The sequence below is a fragment of the Ascaphus truei genome, chromosome 4, assembly GCF_040206685.1.
Source record: "Ascaphus truei isolate aAscTru1 chromosome 4, aAscTru1.hap1, whole genome shotgun sequence".
Classification (NCBI taxonomy): Eukaryota; Metazoa; Chordata; class Amphibia; order Anura; family Ascaphidae; genus Ascaphus; species Ascaphus truei.
The window spans coordinates 57925206-57945973 of NC_134486.1; the positions used below are offsets into that span (position 1 = coordinate 57925206).

Sequence of the window (20768 nt, forward strand, 5' to 3'; positions counted from 1 at the left end):
GAAGCATGCCTGTTTTTTTTCCTGCTTTTCTGTGCATGCTCAGTCTTCCCTGTGCAATCATATAGCATAGTCTGAAAGAAAGGGTGTTATACGATCTCTCCTTCTGCATTCTACAAATATAATGTTTTCTGTGTAGTATTTTTTTTTTTTTTTTACCAGTTTGCTGTTAGACAGGGTTGGCACTGAAGGGATAAAAGAATCCGCTGTCCCAGGCATCTTATACTGTAATCAAGTCCATCATCTATTTGTAATAAAAGTATGTTTCCATGGTTCAGTATAGCAATGTGGTGCTGGACCCTCAGCACAGAGGTTGTTACAAAGCCGTAAGAGGTGAGTGATGTATGACCTCATAGGACGCTTTCCTGCAGGAAAACACTGGAATCCCAATAAGGAAAATAGGAGAGCTATCCATAAATTACATGACAAGATTAAGAGTATTTATATTAAATGGAAGCGTAAAAACATAAAGCAGGTGTTCCTATTCAGGAACACCTGGATAATTGACATGATGCATCATTAATCCAGCGACTGAATAATATGGCCGTGTCAAAGCGATGTTCTGTATAATCATTAATCTATCTCAGGGGTGCGCACGAGATTGTCTGTCTGTCTGTCTGTCTGCGTTGGGCGCGGGGTTTACAGAGGCCCTGCGCGCTTCCTGATGGCACTTAAATTAAATGCCAGTGAAGTGGCGAAGGCCTCTGTAAACTTCACTTACCTTGGTTCCCACGGCTTCTGGAGACGCGTTACCATGACAAAGTGACGTCACGTTGCCATAGCAACGTAGCGTCATGACGCCCAGAACCAAGGTAAGGGGGGGGGTGTGCGTGGAGAGGGGGACAGCCGGCAGGGGGCGAAGGAGAAAAAAAGCAGGGGAGCACAATCTATCTCATTATCCCTCATCTCTCCCAATCCCTCCTCGTGTTTATCCCTCATCTCTCCCTTTCCTCATCTCCTCTCCCCCCTCCTCCACCTCCTCATTTCTCCATCATCATCATCATCATCATCATCATCATCATCTCTACCCCCTCTCCTCCCATATATATACACACACTACACCATATAAACACATACCAAATATGCAACATTTGTGTAAAAAACACACACACACACACACCATATACAAATACACATTTATATTCAACATATAAAAAAACACTAACTATACAACATATACATGTACATAATACATGAAACACACATATGCATTACAAATGCACACACACACACACACTTACCAACACAGACAAATACACTTACCTAGACACACACACACTTTCCAGCAGAGAGGAGCAGCTATGGAGTGCTCTGCAGTGCTACCTGCTGCCCGGAAGTGGTTAAGCAGGAAGAAAGCCCTCTTCCCCATCTCCCTTCCTCGCTGTTCCGTGATCAGTTCCACACTCCGCAGCCGGCATCCTCTGCTCTCCTCCTACCCGCCCAAGCCTGTCTCTATCTGAAGAGAGACAGATGGGTCACCGGCAGGGAGGGAGAGCAGGCCTCGCGAGTGCCCGGGCTATAGCTACGCCCCTGCCCCCATCCCCTTCTCGCACTTGGTTGATTGAAAATAATGCAACGATTTAAGTGATAAAGGCGCTCCAACGCTGGATCCCTTAGATATGGGAATATATGCAATAAGCAAATAAACAGGATAGGACAAGGGGGTATATATATGAGATGATGCTGGTAGTAAAGTCCCCAGATGGACCAATATACCCTGGAGGGCAAGGTATAAGGTTGGAAACTCCAATCAAACCCTCATTGGGATGGTTCCTGGACTCATAATAAATATTCAATAAAGAATAGTACTCACAAAAGCCCCGTCCAATGTCCTGTAAGGCGTGTAGCCAGGTGAAGAGATGATGGTCTCGGAGAACAGAATTGGAAGAAAACCAGCGCACCGCCAAGAGTGGGTCCCAAACAGATATGTTTAAAAAACCTTCTTTATTCAATCCATCTAAAAGTGGAGGTTAACACCCTTCTACGCGTTTCGTGTAAAGATACACTTTATCAAGGAGTATGAGCTATACAGACATAGCTACCTTTTTATACTCACACCTCCCTATTTTTGCGCCACAGCTGATGACGTTGACACGCCCATAATGCGTGATGATGTCACTCACCCATCGGGAGCGCCCCCCAGCGCATCCAGACAGGCTGACAACCACCCCCCACCCTAACTCATGTATGAAAACATCATGGAGTCAAGGTCAACTGGCACGGCACCTACCCCTCTGGCGCCATTCCTCCGGTGAGCGTGGAGACACACCTCTTCTCCCTGTTCTCCACGTCATCACTAGGGGCGGCCCCACGAGGCAAGCGCCAGACCCAGGCCCCACCTCCCTAATGATATACATTGCCCGAGTCAGGGGGGAGGAAGTCCCGCCCATAGGAGCTTAGGAGCCAATGGAAATAAAGGATGAGTACACACCCAAGGCGTCATCTGTTAGGCGAAAAGAGGGGAAAATACAAATGCATAATAACAAAACAGTTCATTAGGTCTATCAATATTTGTGTGTATACAATGTATGAAATTTAAAATCATAACAAACAGACATACCAGAAAACCTCCTTTAGAAACTGTGCAGTAAATGTATTGATTTCTGTGTAATAAAGATACATCATTATCTATTTATATAAATGTTTGTAATTTTATCATTTTTTTAATTTGTATATAGTTGTACAAAAGTTATTAATTACCTAATTCTGAATCAATCCAACCAACACACCCCTCGATCAGGAAGATAAACATAGACATAAGAGTATGGACATAAGAAATATATATATATATATATATATATATATATATATATATATATATATATATATATATATATAATCTCATGCCATACAGAAATAAAGAAAATTTCTATAAGCAGGAATATATAATACAATAATACAGATATTATATGATCGAGACTAAGGCCTTTATAACCCAACTTTTACTATCCTCCTATATATGAAAAAAGGGGATAATAATTCTTCTATCAATGTTTTCAGTATTACTAACGACATCTGTATATCCAATGTTCAGACTTGAAGTATTTTATACATTAACATATACACATACATAAATATGTATATATAATGTTCCTGGTTCTGAACTAAAGAACATCCAAAACAGATTCTTCAATTTCATTTGGCAGGCCAAAAGACCCAGGGTAGTCAGGTCGGTACTGTTTGGCATCTAGAGCGAGGGGAGGTATGGGTGTCCCAGACATCTCCAAATATTACCAGGCAGCCCAACTTAAACAAGCGGCCGTATGGAACGCTGACCCTGAACAACGATGCTGGCTCAAAATAGTCACACTATGCCAAAATGCCTTCTCTGCAAGCGTGCCTATGGAGCCTGGATAGATGAGATACTGTATGCATCTCAACAAATTCAAACTGGGAGCAATGAGCCATACCTGGGAGGTCTGGCGGAAAGCCAAGACTAAGTACAGACTTGCGTCCCCCTGCTCAGAATTTACACCAATTTTTAATAACCCCAAATTCCCCCCGGATGCGCTTCCAAATTATACAACCAATTTAAATCATAGGGAATCAGGGTGATCGGAGACATTCTGAGCCTGGGGAAACTCTTGAGCTACCAAAATTTACGTACTAAATACGATATACCACAATTGGACACATTCAAATATCTCCAAATTAGACACTTTGCCCAGAAGATATCCCCGAATCCAGAATTTCCCCCTCTCACTAAATTCGAGAGATTATGTAGAGATAGCTCTCAACAAAAAGGGCTAATATCAAAGATTTATACAGAATTGGAAACATCAGCGGACCCTCCGACTCATGACTATATGCAAAAATGGGCCGCGGACCTGAATATAGATATCAACAGAGAGGATTGGGAAGACATTTGGGAAGTAGCCTCAGGAACTTCCATATGCACCACAACCAAAGAAAACATTTACAAAATAATGTTCTACTGGTACCTCACTCCAGTGAGACTAAAACAAATCTACCCTCTGGCTTCTGATTTATGTTGGAGAGGCTGTGGACAAAAGGGTGACATGGCCCACATCTGGTGGACATGTCCGAAATTAAGAAGTATTGGGAAAGGGTCCAAATTCTATTAAAAGAGGTTACTAGCCTTGACCTACCTATTGATCCACTGACATACCTACTGGCCAGGCCAATGGAAAAAATTGACCGTCCAGTGAGGAAATTGGTCTCCTTCATCCTCACAGCGGCGAGATGTGAGGTTGCAGCCTCCTGGAAGAAAGTGTCCCCACCCTCCATGACTAAACTAAAAAACAGGATAAATGAAGTAATGCTTATGGAGAAGCTAACCGCGCACCTTAAGCAAAAAACGATAGCGTTCTATAAAATCTGGGAACCATGGATAATCATATAGAACGAGTCAAGCTCACCAAGGAAGAAACAAGGAGATAAGGCAATACGGATAAGGAAGCGTTTGACAATCAGTACCTCTACGAAGCTCGTCTAAAAGGGACACCAGAGACCAGGATAGACACTCCCCCTCCCCCCCACTCTGTCCTCTCTCTTTCTCACCCCCCCCCCCCCCTCTTTCTTGGCCTCTCCGTTATCGGTAGGTCACCTGCCTCGGGCAACAGGTTTTGCCATCCTTTCCCCCCAAAAAATACAAAAATGTTTCTGTATTAGGCTATGCATATCGTTCCTTGTTATATACATTTTATATCTGCCTAATAAAAAAGTTTTGAAAAAAAAATAAAAAATATGTATATATAATAACATGATAAATAAATCTAAATCTTATATAAATGTATGCAAAACGTCCCTTTGGGTCCTATATATTTGTCTGGATACAATAAGTGAACCATCTCTTAATTCCTTTATTCTCCAAGAAAATGAACCAGATTCCATTCCACATTGATACCGTGAGGGGATTTAATATTCAACAAAAAAATCCATTTGGATTCCATGCGATCCAAAAGTTTAATTGTGTCACTCCCTCGTTCTCTAGGTGTAACTTTATCAATGGCTAAGAAACTAAAGTTATTGATTCCTCCACTTTGACATTCCGTGAAATGTTTCGCTACTGGATGTATCAGGTCACCCTTCTTTAATGAGCCTGACATGTTCCTGTATCCTCAATCTTAACATTCTTGTAGTTCTACCCACATATTTCATCCCGCAGCCACAGGAGAGTAAGTATATAACAAAATTGGAATTACAATTAAGAAAACTGTCAATCTTGAATCTCCTTTGTGGACTGTTGGATGAAAAACTTTTGGAAGGTGCCATATATCTACACACATTGCAAGCTCCACATTGATCAGAACCCTTTGTAGATCATCTTTAAAAATGTCACTAGGGGATACAAATCCGGCTATGGTCTTAGCTCGCCTAAATACACATTTAGGGCCCGTTTGGAGACAATCTTTCAATGAGGGATCCATTTGTAGTACATTCCAATGTCTACGTAAAATCAATTTAATTTGATTACTGTTCCTACTGTATTGTGAAATAAACAATGGTATATCAGAATTCTCACCAATAGAATTTTTACTTGTGGAATTAGTACTAGTAACCCTCCCTCTTCTCTCTGACCCCCCAGGGACTCACCAGGGTTTCCCTATCCAGTCTAGATATCGCTTCCATTGTGACTTGCAAATGATTGGGTTCATAACCTCTTTCTATAAATCTTTTCTTCAGTTCTTCAGATTGAGAAAGGAAATCCTCTAGGGTGGAGCAATTCCTTCTCAATCTGAGGAACTGTCCCCTTGGTATCCCAGAGATCAAAGGGCGTGGGTGGCAACTGTCTGCTCAAAGAAAGGAGAAAGGAGTTCCGTGAGTTCTCCTTTCTATAGGTATTGGTTTGGATTTTTTGGTTAACATCAATATATAATAGAAGGTCCAGAAATTTAATTTGTTGAATATTAAAATCATAAGTGAATTTCAAATCATATGTGTTGGTGTTAATATATAGAAAAAAGTTTTTAACGTGCTTATAGCGAAAGCCTCTAAAGAGAAGAAAAAAGAACTCTTAAACGGCATTGATAATGTGATTAATCTATCTGGGGAGGAACGATCAGTGAAAACAGTAAACCCAGGCGCTAACCTCAAACCTCTCTAGGCAATTAGAGATGACCTAAGGTAATCCCTTCTGCCGCAACCCCAGGAGGGACCATCCAAGACCCTTGGAACAAAAAGAAAAACAAGGAACAGGGGGAGCAAGGGGTTAACACAATTAAATCCCAAGATCTAAAAAGAATTGGGCTTCCAAAAGGAGGATATAACCTGAGGGGAGATCTAAAAAATGAAGTCCACAATACTTACACGGCCTAGTGTAAGTACGGGGACTGAGAGTGGTTTCTGTAGGAGTCCCACCCGTTCCCATCAATCCAATACGACCAGGATAGATAGGGTTCTGGCAGAGAAAATCCTCCGCTTGGCAAAGGCGTCCCAATCAACCCCACGTATGGCGACAGAAGGTGAGTGAAGCAGTGGTACAAACACCAGATCAATACATTTATTGATGTGTGTTAACAGATCACTCACATAATACAAAGTCACAGGTTAGCTCCCGTAGACAGATGGTGTGTCCTGCAGTAGATTACCCTGTAGCCGCGTCCGGCAGGCAGGGAGATGGAAACACTGCGTGCGGCTGCTCTCACTAACTACGGAGGCTCCCGTGGGTCACAAACAGCAGACTGGAAGGAGCTAAGCGTTTCGCCGAGACCTCGGCTTCGTCAGGCTTCGTTGTAATATCTGTATTATTGTATTATATATTCATGCTTATAGAAATTTTCTTTATTTCTGTATTGCATGAGATTATATATATATATATAATGTATATGTATATGTAGCCAGGTCACCCTTTGCCCCCTGCGACCTCCCAGGTCTGCCTCCGTGGCCAGGACCGATGTCGGGTGCTGCCGGAGGCCAGCGGCAGACCCGACGGCCATTCCGGAGGGTGGGGGCCGAGGAGGGAGCAGCGCCTCTTCTCCACGAGCGGGCCGGTTGCCGGGGACGCAATCGGGCCGTCGCTAAGGCCGCGGTCGTGTCTCTAAGGTCCCGGCGGCCGGCGAAGAGGGCGCCGCCATTACCCAGCCACTCGCGCATGCGCAGTGATCGCGCATGCGCAAGGGAGCCCCGCGAGTGTAGGAACAGGCCAGGGAGATCGTGCATGCGCGAGAGGAGGACGACAAAGCCCGCGAAGCCCTAGCCTACTAGGGAAGGCTCTTGAAGAGGACTACAAGTCCCATGAGCCCCAGCAGTGCCCCCCGTGACGCCAGGGAGCCAATGGAGCTGAAGAATCTCCTAGGAGAGGAGATTGATATATTTCGCGGGCAGAGAGCACATTGGCAGTTGGTGACTGGAGCAGCTAGGGGAAGGAGGTAGGGTGCAGGAGTCAGTGACTCTCTGCACTAGGCCAGCAATCCCCTAGGCCCCAGATAGCCCTGAGTCATCCTAGCTGAGTATTGTAGGGACAGGCCCTAAGTTAGGGACTCTGCCCCATTATCTATTTATTAGTTAGGAGTAAAGCATATTGATTGTTGCCAAAAGGGAGTTGGACTATCTCCACGGAGACCAAGCTAGCAGTGACTGCAGCCTGCTGGTAGCAGACAGACCCTAGCCAAGGTATAGACGGTGCAGAGCTGCGGTGATATTATCCACGCCGGAATTCACCCCACGCGTAGGAGGATATCCCGGCGACTCAACCCCAGTAGTATAGCAGCACCCGTGGCTGGAGCCCGGGCAGGTTAGCGTCCGCTGAGACGCCGTAGTCAGGTTGCCCTTAACGAGGGACACCGGTTGTTATGTGTTGATGTTATATTCCTTCTATGCATGTTAGTAAAGGTATTAGTCATTATCAATTCCGTTGTACGTGGTTATTGATTGTCCTGCGAGGAACCACTCCCCCTCTGGTGGGAGCCATCACAGGTGGAGGCGCTGCACCTATTGTAAGTGGTTGTCCATAGTATTGTAATTGCCCCAGGTTCCCCGTGGCGGAAGCTCAGCCCTCCTGTGAGCCAACAGGTAACGCACCACACACACCTATGGTAATACTGTATGTTTCTCCGCTCCCACCGTATAATCTGCGATCGGGGGGGGGGGGGAAACCCGTTACATATATATGTAGAGGTATCAGTACCATGTTAGCCGAGCTTCAATACTCAAAAAAGAAATAGATGATACCGTTCTGTGGCTAACGAAATGCTTTTATTTGTGCGAGCTTTCGAGATACACTGATCTCTTCTTCCGGCGATGTTACAATCGCCGGAAGAAGAGATCAGTGTATCTCGAAAGCTCGCACAAATAAAAGCATTTCGTTAGCCACAGAACGGTATCATCTATTTCTTTTTTTTTCTTCTTATGTCTATGTTTATCTTCCTGATTGAGGGGTGTGTTGGTTGGATTGATTCAGAATTAATTAGGTAATTAATAACTTTTGTACAACTATATACAAATGACAAAAATTATAAAATTACAAGCATTTATATAAATTGATATTGATGTATCTTTATTACACAGAAATCAATACATTTACTGCACAGTTTCTAAAGGAGGTTTTCTGGTATGTCTGTTTGTTATGATTTTAAATTTCATACATTGTATACACACAAATATTGATAGAACTAATGAGCTGTTTTGTTAATAAAGTTATTATGCATTTGTATTTTCCCCTCTCTTCGCCTAACAAAAGATGACGCTTTGGGGGCGTACTCATCCTTTGGGATTTATTTCCATTGGCTCCTGAGCTCCTATGGGCGGGACTTCCTCTCCCCTGACTCGGGCAATGTATATCATTATGGAGGTGGGGCCCGGGTCCCACGCTTGTCTCGTGGGGCCGCCCCTGGTGATGACGTGGAGAACAGGGAGAAGAGGTGTGTCTCCACGCTCACCGGAGGAATGGCGCCAGAGGGGTAGGTGCCGTGCCAGTTGATCTTGCCTCTATAATGTTGTCATGCGTGAGTTAGGGTAGGGGGGTGGTTGTCAGCCTGTCTGGATGCGCCGGGGGGCTTGGGGGCGGTCCCGATGGGCGTGTCGACGTCATCAGCTGTGGCGCAAAAATAGGGAGTTATTGTGTGTATAAAAAGGTAGTTATGTCTGTATAGCTCATACTCCTTGATAAAGTGTATCTTTACACGAAACGCGTAGGAGGGTGTTAACCTCCACTTTTAGATGGATTGAATAAAGAAGATTTTTTAAACATATCTGTTTGGGACCCACTCTTGGCGGTGCGCTGGTTTTCTTCCAATTCTGATTGAAAATAATGGCCACTTCTCCTGCTGGTGCGTTGTGTATGTCCTGCTGTAACGTGCTAGCAGTTGCAATAACATTGGCGACATCTCTCTCTCCATGTGTCGGAACACTGCAGGTTCAATGTTTATTCTCTGTCTTAGGGGCGCTCAACTCCAAGGGCCACCAACAGGTCAGGTTTTCAGGAGATCCCTGCTTCAGCACAGGTGGCTCAATCAGTGCTCTAGCCAAATGAAATATAATTTTTGAGTTTACTTTCAATGTGAAACCGTAGACTAATGATCAAAATACTCATAGCAAATGACAGAGAAACTGTCGGTTTTTAAAGCAGTTTGTTTGCCGGATGTAGAGCTGTTGGTCACTATGGCTTACCTGGGCTGTTTTAAGCTCTGGTTCCTGAGATACTTACCAGTAAAGGCATAACTAGTTCAATCCCTTCCAGGGGAAGGGAGAATGCCCATTTAAATCTCCCGAGTGACGCAGACCAATAGGAAGCCGCACCGTCACTCGGAGCTGGCGTGTTTCATCTCTTAGGAGCCCCTATAATAAAAAATAAAAAAAAGGAGGGGGAGGGAGGTTTGGTAGGAGCATTGCTTTAAAATAAGTTCATTTGTAACAAGCTATCAAATAATATTTTTTTTTTAACTTTCTTAAAACTTAATGTAAAGCACAGCTCGCTGAATAAACAATTTCATGGCTAAAACTATTTTAACATTTTTCCCTTGTCCCCTAATGGTGGCAGATATTGTTTATCCTGTCATTGTACAAAGGAAATTATTTATAATACAGTAGTACTATAATGGTATACTGCGTACAGGGAGAAGGAGCGGCTCAGTGAGTTCTGGCGCTGAGTTTGAAGCATTAAGACACTGAGAATAATCCTTTGTTACACGAATACCCAACCATCCTTCCCAATTGAGACATCTACACACTGAATTATCATAGAAACTAATTTCCAATATAATTGCATTTTGTATTATTGTAATGTAAAAAAATGGATTTAGTTTAATTCTTTCTTTGATAATAGGGCGGATTATAACTTTATGAACCCATTTTTAAACAAAACAGACTGGGTTTTTTTTTTTTGCATTTTCTGTCTCATCTGAAATGCAAACTGGAGTTTGAATGGTTTTACTTTATTGATTTAAATGCACATTTCTAAGATTATTTAATAGAATGCTTTTATTTCCTGTGGTTGTCTCAAAAATGTTTTGAGAAGAAACACATCCAATCTTCTGTATGATTTGTGGTTACTATTCTTAGTCTTAAAATGTCTGGCTGTCACATGTGCTCACCACAAACAGGACAAGACCGCGGGGCTGAGGTGGGGATGTAGATAAACACCGACCTACAACCGCGAGACCGAGTCCGGATTGCAGAGTCAGGGTTGTGTAGCCGGGTCAGGGTAGGAGAATTCAGGTAGGTCAAGGTACTTGCCGTAGTCGGGGGTTGGAGAGTGGAGAGTAGTCGTAATCCGTGGTCGAGGAGAGAGTGGGAATCCAGAAGCGAGCCGAGGTCCAGGGGTTCGAGAAGGCAGAGGTCCAGGTACGAGCTGAGGTCACAACGAGAAGGACAAGGCAAGGTGCAGCAACAGCAAGGAACAGCTAGTAGCAAGCACAGGTACATAAAAAGGAGTTTATGCTCAGCCAATTGCCTAGGGGCTGACTGATCATATTAAGAACTGGGACCCAATGGAAAGACTGCAGGGAGTGAGGTAATCAAACATAAACTGTGTGCTGATAGGAGGTAACGGATGTGCGGCAGGTGAAGAGCAGCTGAGATTAATCTCATCATCGTTACTTACAGCACGGCGTGCGCGCGCAGGTAGCGTGCGGCGCCCGTGTCCTCAGGAAACCTTTCCATCAAACTTGCGTCACGGGAGCGGAGGCCAAAGTTCATCCCTCCAGAATTCTGCCTCCCGGCAGTGCGACACGGACGGAGCCCAGCGTGCGTCCGCTATGATGCTGCGTGACGCGTCCGGGAGCGGAGTTTAGCACCGATCCTGACACTGGACTTGCCTTCTGTTTCTGAGTAACCTTCTCGTGCTCTCTTTAACATAGAATTTGACTGCAGATAAGATCCACTTGGCCCACCTAGTCCGGCCTTTTTCCTATCTGCTCTCACCCTGACTTTCTTTTATATTTTGTATATCCTTGTGTCTGAACCTTTTTAGTATTCCCTTAGTTGCCTCCACCACCTCTGTTGGGAGGATCTTCCTTGAATCCACCACCCTTTTGTATGAAGAAGCACTTTATTACATTTCCCTTGAGCCTACAAACTTCCAGCTTCAGGCCTCGCTCATGCACTCCTGCTCAAGCAGGAGCTTTTTTGTGTCCCTGCATGAGCGTCAGCGGACGCGCTTGTGAGCCGGGTGGAAGGCGAGGCAGGAGGCGGGGCTAGCGCGCCACGTCACGGAATGCCACTGGATTTTGGCGGTCACGTGACCAGCCCTCCGCTTACCTCAGCGGGAAAAATGTAATTTCACTGTCGGCTGCAATTCCGCACGCCTGCGGAAGCGCCATCTAAAGCCGCACTCAGTAGGGATGATGAGGGTACGTGGTGTGGTCAGCACGGCTCAGCGCTGTCTTTTGGACCATGGCCCTGGCCTTAGAGCATGGCCTCTATCTTTCTCTAAAATATGCTTTACACTTATACTTTGAAACGCTTTATATATTTCAACGTTTCTATCTTATCACCCTCTGCCAATCCTTTAGTCTTTCCTGAGATGTTTTATGATGTACACCTTTCACCGTTTTAATAGCCCGCCTTTGCACAATCGCTAATGTCCTTCTGGAGAAATGGTCTCCAGAACTGAACAAGTACTTTAAGTGAGGTCTCACCAATCGCCTACAAAGTGGCATCATTACCTCTTTCTGCTGCTAACACCTCTCCCTATACAACCTAACATCCTGCTAGCTTTCCCCATTGCTTTGTTACATTGCTTGCCTGCTTTTAAGTCAGCTGAAATAATCACTCCTTGGTCCCTTTCCTCTAGAGAAATTGACATTTTCGTGCCAGTAATTCTGTATTCTGCATTCTGCCTTTGAATTTTTGTAACCCAAGTGTCTTATTTTGCACTTATTGGCATTAAATTGTAGTTGCCACAAGCTAGCCAATTCCTCTAATCTATTTAAATCATTAATACTTTTGTCTCCCCCCTCAGCCCCTGCAGTGCCAACCCTTTTACAGATGATCTTTGTGCCATCTGCAAAAAGGCATACTTCTCTGCAATGTCACTAATAAAGATATTAAAAAGCCCCCATCCCAGCACAGATCCCTTAGTTACACCACTGGTTACCTTCTCCTCCTCTGAATATGCTCCATTTATCACAACTCTGTCACCTATCCTTGAATGAATGTCTTAGCAATTCAACCACCATAGAGTTCAATGCCAAGCACTGCAACTTGTTTATACGTCTTCTGTGTGGGAGAGTGTCAAAGGCCTTACTAAAATCTAGATACTCTACATCTACTGCTCCACCCAGCTCTATTACCTTAGTTACCCAATCAAAAATATGAATTGGGTATGTTTAACATGATCTCCACCCATTAAATCTTTTGGTCCCTATGATCTTGTCAGTTGCTTGACTTCAAATATTCAACAATTAGTATTTCTTTCAAAAGTGTTTCCATGAATTTCCCCACTACTGACATCAGGTGCTCTGGCCTATAGTTATCTGCCTCTACCCTGCGTCCACTTTTGTGAAGAAGACTAAGTTTGCGCTTCTCCAGTTATCTGGAACCAGACCTGATGATAATAGTGACTGCTTAAATAGCTCTGTTAATGGTGTTACCTGCACATCCCAAAACTCCTTTAGTATCCTGGGATATAGCCTGTCTGGCATGTTGACTTGTTCACATTCAGTTTTAATAATTCCTGAAAGACTTTCTACTTTCTGAATGGTTTTGTGTCCACTTCCTTTCTATTTATGTTTCTGTTTCCTAACTGTGGTCCCTCCCATATCCCTTCGGCTGTAATAACTGAGAAAAAATAATTATTATAGTGGTGTGCTATACCTTTTTGTCTCTGGCTTCATGCCCATCTTTTTCTGCCTTTTAGTTTTGGTATTCCTCATTTTTGTTTTCTCATTTCACTTCCCTTTGTCCCTGTTTACTAGCTGTGCTATGTTTTTGTCTGCTTGAGCTTGTACACATCTGATTTATTTGTTTGACTTCCTTCTGGCTAACATGATACAGCTCTCTTATCTTACTTTTTTGTGTCTGCTTATATTTCCTAAAAGCTGTGTGTTTAGCATTCACAATACCCGTCACATCCTTTGAGAACCATACAGGTTGTCTTTTTCTTGTGCTTTTACTTACTTGCTTTACAAAAATGTCTGTTGATTTTAGTATTGCATATTTTAGTTTTTTTTCCATTGCTGTTGCACTCCACTAAATACCTCCACCCTTACAAAGAATCCCCTAAATATTTTCCCATCTCTGAAAAATCAGCTCTCTCAAAATCTAAAACTTTAGTTTTTGTGGGGTATGACCAAGCCTCCATCTATTCTAAACCACACAGATAGATAATCGCTGGAACCAAAGCTCTCAACCACAGTTACATCTGGGACTTTCTCCCCATTTGTAAGTATTACGTTCAGTATTGCTTTCTTGCAAATGGAGTCCCTAACCAATTGTTTAAGAGATGCCCCCTGCAAGGAATCGATGATGTTCCTGCTACTGGCTAAACATGCAACAAAGACATACCAGTCCACATCTGGCAGTTTAAAGTCTCCCATAACGATTAACTCTCCTTTCATTATCATCGTAGAAATGTTCTCTATTAACACCCTGTCTAATTCCTCATCTTGTTCAGGGGGTCTGCAGATTACCCCAGCATGAATGACAACCTTCAGTTTCTAGGCTACCTGTTAATCTGAGCAGATCATGTTATACAGCAGCTCCAAGAACAGTATTCTGCGTGGATGTTAGATGGGTCTGTGATCTATGATGCTAGACCATATGGATAGAATATTGAGATAGTAAATGAAGGCTGAGTTTTCTGTTTGTTATTGTAGTGGCCATTGTAGTGAAAGACCTCTAGTTTAGAAGTATTGCCAGTTCGTTGAAAGTACTCCTTTTATTTACTTGACTGTGCTCTGCCATAGGATTGGGCTCTTCAGCCAGTTCTCCATAAAGAGCGACTCAATATGGCGCTTGTCATCAACAACCCATATAAGGAGCCAGATCAGAAAAGATTTGGACGTAGAAGGTTTAAATGTAAAAATTTGCACTTTGCTCCTGCTAATTTCATACTAGTTGCTTGGTCAGCTGAGATTCCAAGGGCCACATCAAAACCCTTCCAGTTAAAGTGTCCTGTGATAAGACAATGTTGATTTGTACTAGTATGTAAAGGTAGATTTGAGTCTCTCATAGTACAAAGTGCAAAGGGCCCAGAAAGGTGTGAATGTTAGTAGGCAATGATGGCAAACTGGTATAACGATAGCGTCGTCCTCCAAATGGATTAAAGGACCTCATCAGTAAAAGAGAGTCCTAATGCAATGAAAAAAAGAGGAAGAGAGGCAAACATGGTGTAATACTGTAAGTTTGTATTAAATACGCAGGCAATTCCAATTGCACTTACAGAATAGCCAATTAAATCGAGCTTTGGATGTTGTTAACGGGACACCTGCACCTTTCTTCCAAACAAGCACTGCTCCCTCAGAACAGCTGGTAATCTCCAGAGGTCTCCAATGCATGGGGGGCGCTTGCACACTGCGTCAGACTGGAGGAATCTTTGCTCTGGGAAAGTGCAAATTGTGCTGTCTACCGAAAGCACAATAGTAAAAAAAAAAAAATCTGTCTGCAGCTTCATCAGGGGTTTTAATGTTGTAATACACCTCTCTCCCTTTAGGCTGAGCCCTACGGCGTGCATGCCACACAGCACTGCACAGCAGGCCCCAGTGGCTGTGGGTGTGTGTGGGCGCACAAAGCGCTGTGATGCGTACACTAGCAGGGAAGACAAGAATTTTGTCTTCCTGTGCAGCGACACAGTCACGTGGTCGATGCGCAGCCAATGGCAGGGCAGATATGCCCCGTCATGGCCCCACCCCACAGCGCTCCCCTACAGACCACCGATCGCAGATGTAGTCTCTGCAGGTGCCACAGGGATGACTGGGGCCATAGCCTTCTTACCTGTCCCAATAGTTGTTATGATTGCTTCCAGAGGAATTGAGTGTAATTAATAATAGGTGCAAACAGTTAAACATGAACTCCATGTACCCACATAATCCTAACACATTTACAGTTCAAAGACTGTCAATTATACATATAACATTATTAATTTCTAAATTAAAAATAGTCCTACCATAGTCGTTTTGATTATATAATTCATTAGGCAATCTTTATGGGGGGGTTTTGGCAAATAATTTAGTTTAACACACTATGTCCATGGCTCGTAAAAATGTCAGCTTTTGTGAGTTTTCTCAGAGCTTCCTAGAACTTTATCCACTATATTGTATCACATGAGTTTCTGTCATGCGTTCTTCTCAAGGCAAAAGCAGTAAAGAAATGCAGTCTGAAATCTATTCATATATATTACACAATGAAACAGTTGTATAAAATGTCAGAGAATCTATAAAATAAGTGAATGCGTTCACTGTATTACTGTTCCTAACTACCTTGCGTAGCGGCGGTTTCTGCAATCAAAATGATTATAGTTAAAGATTGTGCTTGCTATCATTAACTTCATTTGATTGCTATGTTTTTCATCCAAAGGAAACCTGCTTCTATTTTGCAGCCTAAATATATGACGGAAGCCCTGCTGACACTGGGAAAGCTGCATTACATTGAGGGATCTTACAGGGATGCCGTCAGTATGTACGCTCGAGCAGGAATCGATGACATGTCATTGGAAGATGAGCCATTGTATCAGATGCGTCTTGTGACGGAAGCTTTTGTTATCAAAGGTAAAAGAGATTTGCTCGTCCTGAATAAGAGATTGACGACCTGGATATATGAGATGTGGAAAATAATACTCTGCGTGACTGTGTTTACTATAGTGAACCATATTAAAGAGTTTCCCAACACCCATCTAGTTGGTACCAGAAAATGGGATTGCAACCTACAGTAAATGCCACCGGAAACTGCACTACATTGTTAAACATTACATTGCAGTCTCTTGTGGCAGTGAGCATGTCACCCTTTGTGTTGGTGTCATGTGAAACATCACTACAAGTATAATAATGATTGTACGATTTCACCCCCCTCCTCACACATCTAGTAAGTAAATGAGTTTTATATTGTGAATAATAAAAGAACATGTCATTATAAAAATCACAAGATCTGAGGGTGATCAAACCACAATGTGTTCTCGTCCTAGGCCTAGTACAGTGAATGAAGCCTGTATATTTATATTTGCACAACAAAAGACTCCTGATTTTAGAGCTTGTTTGATAATACAGATTTGAAAAATCAAAATACATTAAATCACACGTTGGCTTCTTCAGAGGTGCAGTCACCTTCAAAGAAACCCTATCCGCTTAAATAGATAGGTACATAGAAGGGATTTCATGTCCCCTGTACAATCTATATAAATGAGATTTGCACAGATCTGGTCTAATAAAATAGTATCAAGAATTTTCGTCTACAAATCATAATAGTGCTTGCTTGTCACTGCACTTATAACTGTGTAATCCTTTGGGCAGCAGAGGTGGCACCCATTTTATTCTAACCCAGTACAGTGAGGTAGCCCTTGTTCTGTTAATCTTTTATTTAATGTCAGCTGGCTTCAGTAACTCATAGCCCTCAGTACATATTATTACTTTGTACTTGAAGTGCTTTCAAGGTTACAATCAACAAAATAGATATCCCTTGGAGGTATGCTGTTAGTAGACAGTGTGCACTACAACCCATCAGCTGGTTTAGCTCACACTGCTAGAGCTGTTGTTCTGAATAACCGAGATTGTGGGGGTTCAACTGCTGTTGGGTCCGACACCATACCTCATTCCTAAGGTGCCTTAGACTTGTCAACCCAATAACATTTTGTGGGCTGTGGGAAGAAAGTGGAAACACTTCCTGCAGTTTGTAGAGTTTTATTTGTTGCAAAATAAAGTATTTAAATTCAGTATGTGGCCCGCACTCTGGCAAATGGCACAGTGAATATTTTTGTCATTGTCCTGTTATACCGTAGCTATTTTTGTACATATCCTTCATGTAGCACCAAAATGAGTGCATTTATCTGTGGTGGCTTTCTCCCCCTGGCTTCCTTTAAAAGCAGTCCACTTCCTGTTTAACAGTTTAATGTACCTTGTGGAGCATACCTTAGATACATGTGATATACCCTAATAGCTACATTATCTAAATGAGTGAGCAGCTCAAAAGTAGGATTTGACAGTGGCATTAGCCACACGGTTTATCTCACACTGCTAGTGCTTTGGCCGAGAAAAACAGTGGTTGTGGATTCTAGTCTTGTTGGATCTGACACCATTCCTGTCATTAGGTTGGTGCCTTAGTCTTATTACCAACTATTTATAGTTGGTATGAAATTCCTTTTAAGAAGTGTGGGATGGGACTCATTTAAATATACTTTGCAATATCTCCCAGCCAGGTACCTGCGGTGTTCTCGCTAATAAAATTATAAAGGTTTCTCTCGTTCGCGGATTCTGAAAAAATAATCTGTCTGGATTGTAGTCCATGACAGATTTGAATGAATCTGCCCGGATTTTGATGTATGCAATCCGCATGCGGATTTTACTGTGCGGGATGGATTTTGTCAAAATGATCTGTGGAATTCCGGGAAACAGATTTTTCCATTTTCGCCCTTCTCTATTTAAAACTGTGTATGCCTTACAAAGTCGAATCTATATCTATATCTGTAACCAAAATCAGAACAATTGTATTTTTTTTCAAATAAATTAAAATTAAAATATGCATTTGACAGCATTTTCTAGGTATATGTCGTTCTAATGGTATGTATGACATTCAACTAAAAATGATATTGCGACCTAACGGATTTGTGTTCAATAAGTAACTATACACAGCACAAACTTTTCCTCTTTTTTGCTGCTCTACTGCTTTGGGAGATAATGCTAAAGACAAATGCTTCTCGTGAGTTCTTTCCAGGATGGCTTTTGGATTCCTTTGTAAATGTTTCCATAATCTTGCTACCTGTCTACTGCTTTCTACTCTCTGCAGCATGCACTCCAGCTTACTTGGAGAACTCTATGATGAAAAGATTTCATCCAATGGTATGTAAAGAAAAAGACCTGTTGCATGACTCCTGTATGTAACATTTAACAACCACTCTGCAACTACAGTGTAATGCTGCTGTAAACTGCGCATTGGCTGTAGTCGTCACTTGCTACCTGTTTTGTAGTCTAACCCACTGAATCTGTGCAGTCATCTTTAAATATACCTCTGGTGTTTGTATCACTTTTGTAATCATTTTATAAACGTGGCTGATAAATATTTATTTTTGTTAACTGTTAATGCTACATTTCAAAAAGAGGGTATTCATGATTCAATAACAAAGGCCGATACCCATGGTGGTGATACTCATGTAAGATTGGTGTGATTTGGAAGTGTTTTTTTTTTTTTTTTTTTTTTTGCATTTATTTATTTTATAAAACTTTTTAAACTTTTAATTTGTTACCTTGAACCAAGAAATGATGCGTTCTTTTTTTTTTTTTTTAACGTTCTTGTGCCACATAAGTGGCAGAATGCACAAAAAGACCGAGCTGTTTGACATGTTTTGTAATTTGACCCTTGATAAATGACTCCAAAAGTAACAGTCGGCAAGTCATTTATCTGTAGGATCTCTGGGACGCTTGGGAATCACACGGCTCCAGAAAGCAGCCGCCTAGCCTCAGTCGGGGGGCCACCATGACCAGGGGGCAAAGCACTCCCTCATCTCCGTAGTGCTCCCTGGCCGCTCTCTTTCCCGCTGGTGCGAGCAGGGAGTGACACAACCATGGAGGGGGAGGAGAAGGGAGAGTTTAAAGCCCAGATGGCGGGGAGCACGGTCAGTCCGTTCCCTACCAGCAATTTTGCATGGCGCACAGGGTAGCTCCTGCATTGGCCCGCTCACGTGGTGGCAGCAGCAGGAGCGTTTCTGCTCAGCGGCTCGTGGGAGCTGGCGGGCCAGTCTGAGGCTGGTGGGAAAATCCCGCTGCGGGGAGCAATTATTTAATGTTAAATAAAAAACAGCTGCGGCCTTTATACCTCCAGATCTGGTCTCTGTCATTATTTGTACGTGGGTACTGGGCAATTGGGGGAGGGGAGATCCCTCGCAGCCTCCCTGGTCATGTGTTCATTGTAAAATACATGTGTATGGGAAGTAAGGAAATTGTTCTGTAATTAATAACAATCTTACCGTATATTATTGGTTCCCTGAGTTCTCACTATCATACATTTCTAGTTAGTCCCCATTGCAAAACTCGAGCAAAGACGATACATTTTGAATGTATTTTTCCTTTTTTTTTTTTACATTTTTTTTTTCTTGACTCGTTTCAGATTTCTTTGTACATCTCACTCAAAAAATAGCTGAGAGAAATGTAATTTCCTCTTCATTGGTACACACCCTTAATCATCAATTGTAATAAAGAATTGGTGATAGTGTATTTACAGGTGATTATCACCTGTGATTTAACACAGTAATTACATCCCTCTGTGCTAGTTTTAATTCGCAGTTCCTTACAGCTGCAGTTGTGTTTTTTATTTTAGTTCACGATAAGGCTCAATTCTATGTTGATGTTTGTCAGGGTTTGGTGCACACTTATATAACTAATAACACCATATCATTCCAAGTGTTTGTTAGTAGTCTGTGAGAGAATTACAGGTGACCTAAGAACATAACATAATTGCCAGCAGCAGAGGTGAAATCACTGTACTCTCTTTCACCCAATTACTTCACATGGGTGTGTTTGTTCAAGCAGCTGAATTATTTTAATTGATTCAATAAAAGGTATATTTTAACTTGCCACCATATGGTAAATACATGATCAATTTACTGATCTTTATTACAATTGATGATTACGGGTGTGCACCAATTAAGAGGAATTACATTTCTCTCAGCTATTTATTGTCTAACAATAAATCCTCTGGTAGCACCCCTTTTATTGGTAGATTAAATTTAAGTACCATATGCTGTTGCAGCGAAGTTTTTCCCCTTCCCTCTTTCCTAGTAACTATTTACGAATCTCACCCAAACTTCACCCTTCTACAGATCTCCCTTCTACAGATCTCCCTTCTACAGATCTCCCTTCTACAGATCTCCCTTCTACAGATCTCCCTTCTACAGATTTCCCTTCACATACAATTTTGTTCTTAAAACCATCAGCTCTGTCGTGGATCCGTACTTAATAAACCCGCCGAAGAGAACCACATTGTTCATCTCTAAAGTGGCATTAATTAAAGAGATATTACTGTGAAAGGCCTATGACTCCTTAATGTAATATTTCATGGTTGCAATCACACTCCTGTGACTTCTCAGCTTGAAAATTAGGGCAACAGTTGAATTGTTTTTCATTCAACATTTGTGTCCTTATTAATTTGGAAAATGTAAGACTCCAAAAGCCTTACTCTTCCCATCTTATCTCTGTTAAAAGTTTTCTTTTTCCAGCAGTGTTTGTTTA

The 20768-nt window shown here is 42.4% G+C and overlaps 1 protein-coding gene across 1 annotated transcript in view; it reads left to right on the forward strand.

Annotated features, from left to right (window-relative positions):
* Window positions 1–20768, forward strand: part of TTC7A (tetratricopeptide repeat domain 7A) — a 388284-nt gene that overhangs the window by 12388 nt on the left and 355128 nt on the right. Inside the window, exon 3 of the mRNA XM_075595818.1 lies at window positions 15935–16103. Within this exon, the coding sequence (XP_075451933.1) occupies window positions 15935–16103 (169 nt within the window). The remainder of the gene's footprint in view (window positions 1–15934; window positions 16104–20768) is intronic.